Source organism: Spodoptera frugiperda, chromosome 9 (genome assembly GCF_023101765.2).
Source record: "Spodoptera frugiperda isolate SF20-4 chromosome 9, AGI-APGP_CSIRO_Sfru_2.0, whole genome shotgun sequence".
Lineage (NCBI taxonomy): Eukaryota > Metazoa > Arthropoda > Insecta > Lepidoptera > Noctuidae > Spodoptera > Spodoptera frugiperda.
Genome location: NC_064220.1, coordinates 11,502,151 through 11,512,179, shown reverse-complemented (window position 1 = coordinate 11,512,179; position 10,029 = coordinate 11,502,151). Strand labels below are relative to the sequence as shown.

The 10,029-nt window shown below is 37.7% G+C and overlaps 1 protein-coding gene across 1 annotated transcript; it reads right to left on the bottom strand.

Annotated features, from left to right (window-relative positions):
- Positions 1-1,630: 1,630 nt before the first annotated feature.
- On the bottom strand, positions 1,631-6,252 carry LOC126911009 (putative nuclease HARBI1). The gene is made up of 3 exons (XM_050695723.1): positions 6,172-6,252; positions 2,195-2,336; positions 1,631-1,914 (listed from the first exon to the last, which is right to left on the bottom strand). Exons 1-3 carry the CDS (start codon positions 6,250-6,252, stop codon positions 1,631-1,633), a joined length of 507 nt encoding a protein of 168 aa, XP_050551680.1.
- Between the last annotated feature and the right edge of the window lie 3,777 nt (positions 6,253-10,029).

Here is a 10,029-nt window from a genome sequence, read left to right as displayed (position 1 = left end):
GTATGCGCTACAGGTATAGGTTCTGGCTCAGGTCGCAGGGTGTGGGTACAACTGCATGTAAGGTTATTTGCTAGTGACTCATATCTCTCTGCACTATAAATATCTAGGTCTACTAGGTTACCTCCCTCAATCATGTGTTTACTAATTTCAGATTGGGCAGTTTAATATTTTTGGAACATTTGATTTAAAAACATTTCCCGTTGTAAAAGCCCTTGTTGAAGAGCTTTAACGTCTAATTCATAAATAGCCTTACTTTGTTCCAATTCCAATTCACTAGAGCAAGAATTTCTGTATAATAGCGCTACTTAATGCAACGCTGTTGGTTTTCTTAATAAAATAAATAAATCTTGTTTATTTACACGAATTTAGTATTGGAATTGATAAAAAATTTAAGTCATGACATTTTAAATAAGTCCTACTTTTTTGTTTTTTAATGTTTTGGACACAATTGTTGCATTTTAATATTGTGTATTTCCTTCTCTTGCCCGAATGTGAGCCTGCATTCTCCGTTTTAAAGACCTTATCAAAATCTTGATGGTATCATGGGGAATTCGGTTTTATTCTACACCAAGTGCGGTTTCCATGTCTTCTAAATTTAAAGAAACTTGATTACGGGCTCAAACCTTTTGTTTTAGGGTGTCTTACATGTGTTCTATAGGCTTGAGATCTGGGCTTCTTGCTGGCCATGACATAACTCGAATGCCGATCTCTTCAAGATAATCCGTCGTAATGTGCGCTACGTGTGGTCGGGCATAATCATGCATTAGTTCGAAATTCTCTCCAATATAGCCAGCATATGACATCACATGGTCTTCTAGGATCTCTGTGATGTAGCGTGCAGCAGTTAAGCACCTCTTCGTATGAATACCAACTCTGTGCGTCCAGTCAAATATATTCCACCCCAAAACATTAGAGCCCCCGCCGTAACTGACAGTTTCTCTTATACAACATTGCGTATAACGTTCACCTGGGCGTCGCATGACATTACGGCGTCCGTCAGAACCATATAAAGTTATTCGACTTTCATCACAAAAAAGAACTGACTCCCATTGCCGTATATTTCAGTTAAAAAATAGTGCTACTAGATCACTAAGATTGACGGAAGTCCCGACAGTTAGTTGATATTTGGTTGATGATTATCAAGCTTTTGACCACAGGTTTATTTGCACATGCTTGTCGCATGAAAAGACTGAACACGAATGTGTCTACCACACGGCACAGTTAAGTACGCGCAAGGCACATTCTTGTCCACATGTCCGCCCCTGTTTCGCACTCATGCACGCATTTTGTGTCGCAGGCCACGACGGCCAGACGTTAAACCTCTTTTTATTTCGTTAGTGACATTAATTATTTTTTGTCTCAAAACAACAATAATTCGTATTAGGTTCGGGTCACTATACACCAAACTTTTTACATAAAAATCCATAGGGGTCAGGTCTGGACTTCTAGCTGACCACGGTACAGGTCCGCCTTTCCCTATGAAGCCAAAATGTATCGCTCACCGTGTACAATTATTGTAGAGAAACAATATAATTGTTTTTTTTTTTTCTAAAGACACCTTTGCTGCCGTGGCTTGAAGAAGCTCACTTTGATTACTAGCAGCACCAACTCTATCAGACGCATTATCATGCTAAGCATCATCTTCTACTTCCATAACAGATGGAGGAGATAAATTAGCCTCTAAAGCCATGTTGTGTAAACCCCAACAGGCAATTTTCCCAGCAACCATAGGATGGTAATGCAAGGTCCTGTGTCTTAATAAACACCTCCAAAGTGACTTCAGCAATCCAAAACAGCGTTCTATACAGTCCCTTGCTTGTACATGTCGCTGAGTATATGTATCTTCAACAGAGCCAAGAACTGCATTTAATATTGGAGTCATCAGCCATGGCTGCTGTGGATATCCAGAATCACCTAAAAAATACATAAAGAAATATTAGCGCTATGTTATAATTATTTGCCACACAACAACTAAAAAATTTTTCATATTTTTTTGTGAATAAAATGTTTTCATTAACACAAAACAAAAATATCTGCCCTATAATTAATAATTTAAACATTATTTCACATATTTTTAGTTTTTATGTAAAGGTGTAAAAATTGTCTTCAAGATTTTTAGCATGGTTATGGTACTTAAATTTAAATAAAAAGTTATTCTTTAAATAAAAATATACTATATTATTTATTAACCTACCTAACAACCACACTTGTTCTTCATTTTGGTGCAACTCTCGCATAAATGTTTCCATTCTGCTAGATGCCCATATGAATGAGTCATGGGTGGCTCCTCCAAACTTTGAATTTACATTTATAATTTTTAAATTACTGTCGCATACCTGTAAATAAAGGAAAAATTCAAGAAACATATAAATACATTTCTGTAAGTACATACTATTTCAAGCATTAACCCATTCACTGCCGCTAAGATTTTAAAGACGTTACCCCGGTGCCACTTAATTTTTTTGCACATTTGTGTTATATATATCCAAAATATAATTATTTTATTGATATTTTAATGAAAATGTTTATAAATTATTGTATATTGCACACAACGCACGGTGTTCGTCGCTGGCACACGTCAAGCAATGTTCTCGACAAAGTCCGACAACGCACGGCATGCGTTCACAGAATGGATGTCATTATGCGACTTTTCTGTTTAGTGCAAAAAAATAAAAAGGTAGGCAAATAAAACAAGAGATTAATTCGTATTTATTTATTTATATTCACACTATTGTCTTTACAAATGGAGTGTACCTAATGTTTTCAGAGGTCATGTACGTATGTGTGTGTTGGTTTAGAAGTTATGGTGGAATAAATAATGTTCCAGCATAAAAAGTTCCAGCTTAAATTCTTAGTAATTAAATTGAAGTAGGTAACGCAATGTTAAACTTTTAATATCTGTGGTATAACTTAAAACAGTTTACCTCGCAAAAACCTGGTTGGTCTGGGCAATCTGCACAATAATGCCCAGTGTCTTTTCTTGTTTTATTTTGGGTCCAGCAAAACTTACAACGGCGCCGTAACTTTTTCCCTTTAGGGCCCCGTTTTCGCGGACAAGGTTGCAAGACATGCACAACTGATACTGACTGTTGAGGTGCCGGCTGCACTCTGGGCTCTAATAAATTTTTAATCACAGATAGTTTGAAATCGTAAGGCGCAGGCCAGACAGAAGAGACGTAAGACGAGGACGCGTCGCGGACAGGGCGGAGACGAGACACGGACGCGACTTTTGAAGTTATATAGAAGAGACGGGGCGCGGACGCGACGCAGTCGCGCAGTCAGGACTATTTTCGGCATTCAACAGTCTGATTTTGTCACGTCGACATGTCTTCTTCTGAAGATGAAGATGTACTAGCACTGGTAAATCTCGCTAATATACAGAGGGTTAGACGTTACTGGGTACATCCGGTATGGCTAAGCAATGAAGACAATCGATTTTTTAAAATAATGGAGGACCTACACAATTACCCAGATCGTTTTGTCACAGTGTATAAAATGACTCCACAGTGTTTTAATATTATCATGTCCAAAGTGAGAAATGCTTTACAGAGAAAGCACACAAATTGGAGAGTATCTATTAGTGCTGAAGAAAGATTACTTATAACGTTAAGGTAAGTGAAATACATTATCTTTTTTAATTACTTTAATACTAACAGAAAATTGTGTTACATAATAAGGTTTAATTAACTTTTGAAATATGTGCACGCTCAAACCGATGTTGATGTGTATAATTTTTCTACACTAAGGCAGTTGTCCCTGGGCTCGCTGTTATTGCAGCGGTAAGTCCCCTCTTTGAGGAGTGGCTAGAGAGGCGTCATGGCGTCCTCACCTACCGCCTGACGCAGGTGCTTACCGGACACGGAAGTTTCGGTAGGTACCTGTTTCGGATTCGGCGGGAGGAAACGCCCGGGTGTCGTCATTGCGAGGATCACCCGGAGGACACGGTGGAACATACAGTAGCGGTGTGCCCTGCATGGGCTGAGCATCGCCGTGTCCTTAGGGATGTGATCGGCGACGGTGACCTCTCGCGTCCGGTCCTGGTTCAGGCCATGGTGCGGAGCGAGGGGGAATGGGACGCCGTCTCCTCCTTCTGCGAAGCAGTCATGCTAGCTAAGGAGGAGGCGGAGCGCGTGAGGGAACGATCCTCCTCACGCCCCAGCCGCCGCAGAAGACACTCCGAGCGTCGGGGATCGCGTGACGATCTCCGGCCACCGTAAGTGCGGGTCTGCGGACGACGAGTAAGGGTAGCTCGCCGCCCGAACAGAACCAGACCCGTGCGTACGGCGCGTCGCGTTCCGCGCGCGCCTCAAAGAGCCAGACCACCACAGTTGGGGCCCAGTAGGGTTGATGCTCGATCCGGAGCTGCGGAAAACGTAAAAGGTTACCGGGGCTCCGGCTCAAAGCAGGAGAAGGAACGGGGTGGTTTTTAGTCAGTAAGAGTCTGACACTCCCTCCCGCCTCACCCAAGGCGGGAGAAGTCATTGGATGATTTTCCCCCTGAAAAAAAAAAAAAAAAAAAAGGCAGTTGTCCCACCGGCAACGATGAACGAGTAATGAGTAGAGCTAGAACTAGAAACGAGTTAAGCGAGACGTGGCGAGCGAGTGTGTAGTTCTGATATTTGTGTAGCTCGGCTATAAGCGAGTGTGCGAGTGAGGCGGGCGATTACTCGCACTACGATACGCACTGTAGAGAAATGACCACTGGTTGCTCGCTCGGCGTGAGTTTTAATCGCTTGGCGAGTGTCGCCGAGCGAGTGTTATCTTTCATAGCTCTTGTCGCTCAGCTAGACAAACTAGTGAAGCGAGCACTCGCCGGCAGTGTGAACAGTCAGCGATCAACTATTTGTATATGCATCTCTTTTTTTTACACGGAAAGTATATCTATTGTACGTTTCTTGAGCGAGAAAATAGCCGATAGTTAGTCGTTCACTCGCCGTTGGTGGGACAACTGCCTTAAGTAATCCGATGGATTACTTTGGTGTAGAAAAATAATTGTACGTGTAGTTCAGAGGTAATTCTTCATTCAAAAAAGATGTATTGGTGACGTGTGCAGCCGAAACTGAACTAATTGTTGAATAGGGTGATAGAGTGAAAAACGTTGGGGTATTCTCATCCTGCACAGATATTGATGGAGATGCAACATTCTGATTTTGCTCTATTGTTGATGGAGGTGCAACATTATGAAACGGCTGTTGTATAGAAGACACCGTGGCTATGTTGTTTTGAGAAATGCGGGTAGAATATGCTGGTTCTGATGTCGATGCTGCCTCGTTTAGGGACACGGTATCGAATAGAAAGTATCGATACTGTACTCATGAGTAATATCGAACGAAAAGTATCGTACTCATAAATGTATCGAAACAAAAGTATCGATACTTCAACGTATCGAGTACTTTTCTTGGAGCCTAATGATCAGAAACGCGTCAGAACATCAATATCAGTCAGTAAATAAAAATAAAAGGTTTTGGCACACTAATTTATTACAATAATAAAGAGATTACAATAATAAGACGACTGTAACTTTATACATTTTAAACTGTATGAAAAAAGAACTGTTAATTTAGGCACACATCAAAGTTCCCATTCCTCCTCCGTACAATCACTTAAAAATAACAGTTTATCGAGCCGTTTTGGCGATAGGCGGTTTCGGATTTTAGTTATAGTGCTTCCTGCTTTAGAAAACAATCGTTCTGAGGGCACTGACGTCGCTGGAATTGACAAATATTCTCGTGCCAACTTGTATAATTTTGGAAACACAACTTTCATATCTTCCCATTGCTTCAAAGGTTCTAAGGAAAGTGGTGAAACCTGCGCAGACAAATAATAGCTTATTTCATCCTTTGTTTTGGATTGGAATGAAGATGAAGAACAATCATTTTTGTTTTGTTTTTTTGTATGCGCTAACTTCTTATGATGACTCCAAAAGTCGTATGATGTTTCAACAGAAGAATCGCTGTCAGGTTCACTGCTAATAATACTGGAACTGGGAGTGGTAGTAATAAATCGTCTTAGTAAAGAAATAGCCTTTGCACAAGCTCTAGCATCTTGAAAGTGAATATTCTTGAATCTTGGATCCAACAAACATGAGATTGCAATCAAATGATTGTCTTCAATATGTCCGAATCTGCGTTCTATCTGTTTGATTATTTCGTTTTTTACTGTATTTATTACCTTATCATCGGTATTATCATCACCACCTATACCTTCAGCCACATGTACATCATTAATCTGCGCCTTCAAGCAGTTCACCATCGGTATTATTTTACTTATGGTCACATACTGTTCACCCGATAGCTCTTTCGTTACATATTCCAGTGGTTTCAATATTAAAATCAATGTTTTTATATTCTGCATTTCTACAGCTGAAGGTGTGGGTGGTGCTTTAGTATTTAACATTAAAATTTGATGAACAATTGGCGCTAATTCTATGTATCTCTGGAGCATATAATAGACAGAATTCCAACGAGTTTTAACATCTAAAATCAGTTTGAGAGGTTGACAGCCAGTTTGCTTTTGACGTAAAGAGTCGCTGAGAATTACACTGCTCTTGAAAAATTTGACGATGTCTCGTACTTTGCTTACTAATAAACTGAAATCATTGACTAACATTGCAGATTCAGCGATAAGATTAATTGTATGAGCAAAGCAAGGCAAGTGTTTATTTTTTTCTAGAAAATTAGCTATGCCTGCTGTCATGTTTGAGCCGTTGTCCGTAACTACAGCAGTTATTTTTTCCAGGCTGATGTGCATACCTGCACAAATTTCTTTTAATTTGTCAGCTATGTATTCACCAGTATGCCGTTGATCCAGTGCAACAGTAGCAATGCAACGCGATACAAGTCTGTCATCATGTAAATAATGAGCAGTAACCCCTAAATAACTGGTAACAGTCATCATCTCACTCCAAATATCACAGGTTAATGCCAAGTGCGAAATATTGTCAAATATGTTTTCAATTTTCAAATGCATGGTACTGTATAAAGCATCAAATTGGGCTTTAAGAGTATCCACGCTTGGAATTTTAAACGACGGGCAAGCTTGATGCATCATTTTTTTAAATCCACGCCCTTTCACAATGTCAAACGGTCTTTTATCAACGCAAATAAAATAAAGCAAGCATTTGCATAGCTTCAAATGATCCTTTCCTCCATTGGAATAAGAATATTTACGTTCTATTGTTTGTACAATAGAAAGTTGTCTTTTTTTTGGAAGCGGTGCATATGTTTCTGTAAGCTCACTGTCATCGATAACATCGATTGGAATTTTCTTGACATCAGATGATGAAGGAATAGCTAGAAATGTATTCGATTCAGGTGCTTTTGATGTACTTGTCGATGGTTGTGGTTCATGACTCGGTGGCGGTGAATTCAGCGGGTCTAGCTTTTTATTAATCGTTGTTTGTATCTTTTCATCTCCTTTTCCACTAAAAAAAAATACCGGAATTAGTTTCGTGCTCCTAAAAAGTTCTTCAATGTAAAACGGGTATATATATATATATATACCCGTTTTACATTATATATATATATATATATATGTATATATATATATATATACGTATGGATAAGACTCTTATACAATTTTTTTCTACCATATTTATTATCGTCTATACTGACAATGTGCAAAAAAATGAGCCAAAATGGCCCAGTAGTTAAGCCAAAAATTGCATTTTTCTTTTTGAGCAAATGTAACCACTCTTTGTAAACACGACACGGGTCAATGACTGCACTACGACGCGACGTTGCCGCTCTTCTGTTTTGGTTCGCAAAATGGGAAAAGAATTGGTAGCTATTATACCAATTCTTATAACCTAACTAGACCCAAAATAAGATTATACGTGCATCATCGTCCACCAATCCGTATTTTATACGAAATAATCGCAATAAATCTTTAATTAACATTGTAGGTACCAAATTAAGTTCTTTACTCCATTTAATTTGAAAATAAGAAAACGCATTTCATAACCTGTGTGCACACAACCTGCAACTACAACTAGTTACAATACTTTTATTATGACAAGAACGAATAAAATTACCTTTTTGGGTTACGCCTAATCCGGGCAAACACACACACACACATCCGTCTTTAAAATGTTTTCTTTAAACGACAACGTGGATTTCTCACGTATTTAATTCATTAAATACCACAAGCACAGAGTTTACTGCCACAAATTTTCATAATAATAATTAATTTACAGTTACAATCACAATTTAAGTATTTACTTGCACTCAGAAAACAAATCATAACAAAATTCCGCGTAAAGCTCAAGTTTAAACTGTTTTGTTTTCAAACAAACTACGAAGTAGTTCCTACACCAACCACACGGCAGCACACGAATATCGATGATGTACTTACTAGTTCGGCATTTTTCCATAGATGGCACTTTTACCAATTCTCCAAATTATTAATCAAAATTAACTAAATTATGAATTTCTGTATGTTTGACATTCGTAACGAATTAATGAGTCAAAGTACGTATTTATTTACGTTTCTAACTAAGCTTTTATAGTATAAACTGTTTTGTTTTCAAACAAACTACGAAGTAGTTCCTACACCAACCTCACGGCAGCCCACGAATATCGATGATGTACTTACTAGTTTGGCATTTTTTCCATAGATGGCACTTTTATCAATTCTCCAAATTATTAATCAAAATTAACTAAATTATGAATTTCTGTATGATGTTTGACATTCGTATCGAATTAATGAGTCAAAGTACGTATTTATTTACGTTTCTAACTAAGCTTTTATAGTATAAACTGTTTTGTTTTCAAACAAACTACGAAGTAGTTCTTACACCAACCTCACGGCAGCACACGAATATCGATGATGTACTTACTAGTTTGGCATTTTTTCCATAGATGGCACTTTTATCAATTCTCCAAATTATTAATCAAAATTAACTAAATTATGAATTTCTGTATGATGTTTGACATTCGTATCGAATTAATGAGTCAAAGTACGTATTTATTTACGTTTCTAACTAAGCTGAATATGACACATGTAAGAAAGAGAAGATAGCGATAGTGCGAATATCGTCTAGTTGACTCGCACTCGTTGTCAGTAAATAATGAAGCGAAGTAGTCAGTTTTAATACCCTTATTCATCATCGGTAATTCAAAATATTATTGCAACCAAATATCGGGTAGATAATAGTTATCAAGAGTAGCCACAACGGCAAATAACACCCATGTCTACCTACTTGTAACTCATTCGGCGTTGAGGCTAGGGTTGCCAACTTCTTAACTTAGGAAAAAAATGTATGAGAAAAAAAGGGATTTTTCAAATTTGATGTTTTTAGTGCTTAAAAACTTTTTTGTGTGTTAACAATTTTTTGTTATCTTTATCACAGTAAATGAATTGTGATAGGTTTACGTTTATTTATTTTTTTGTATCCTAGAATGTAAGTGTTTTGGCTCCCGCTGTAAACTTTCATTTTGATGTTAATAAATAAATAAAACTTGTTTGATAATCAACATTTAAATTGAAAAAAATAAACAAATCGTTTTTAATTAAACTTTTGTCTACCTGCTGCCTACTTTAGAATTATGTCTGCACAACTTTTTTAGTGAAAGCTGACTATTCACTCGCTATCGACAAAATTGTACAGAAATGAAATGACGTGGGTTTTGTTTTATTTCATTTATAGCAAGTGAATTGAGTGATATTTGTATAAATGTCACAGTCTAATATCATTCTCAGTCATTCTAATATTTCGTTTAATGATTATAAACTATTAATGCTAAAGAAGAAAAAAAACTTTAAGTAAACATAATGTGTATTTTGTTTATGCATCACAGTAAAGGTTGAAAATAAAGTATTTTTGCAAACTTTATTTAAATGTAAACGCATAAAGTATAATTACCAAAAACAAAGTAAGATACGTTACGTTATTAGAAAGTATGGTAGGCAACCCTAGTTGCGGCGGTTGTTCCTTGGCGACGCCGCCGCGCCGGCGCCAATTGATGAAACGAACGTTCGTTTTCCGACCTATCCCATAAAAAATTGCGAATATTTATTTTTCAAAGATCT

Coding starts and splice junctions, on each gene's coding strand:
- LOC126911009 (XM_050695723.1), bottom strand. CDS start 6,252: ATGGTGAACTGCTTGAAGGCGCAGATTAATGATGTACATGTGGCTGAA. Junction 2,337..6,171: donor ATGATAATACCGATGATAAG/GTAATAAATACA, acceptor CTTTATTTACAG/GTATGCGACAGTAATTTAAA. Junction 1,915..2,194: donor AGAACAAGTGTGGTTGTTAG/GTAGGTTAATAA, acceptor TGTATTTTTTAG/GTGATTCTGGATATCCACAG.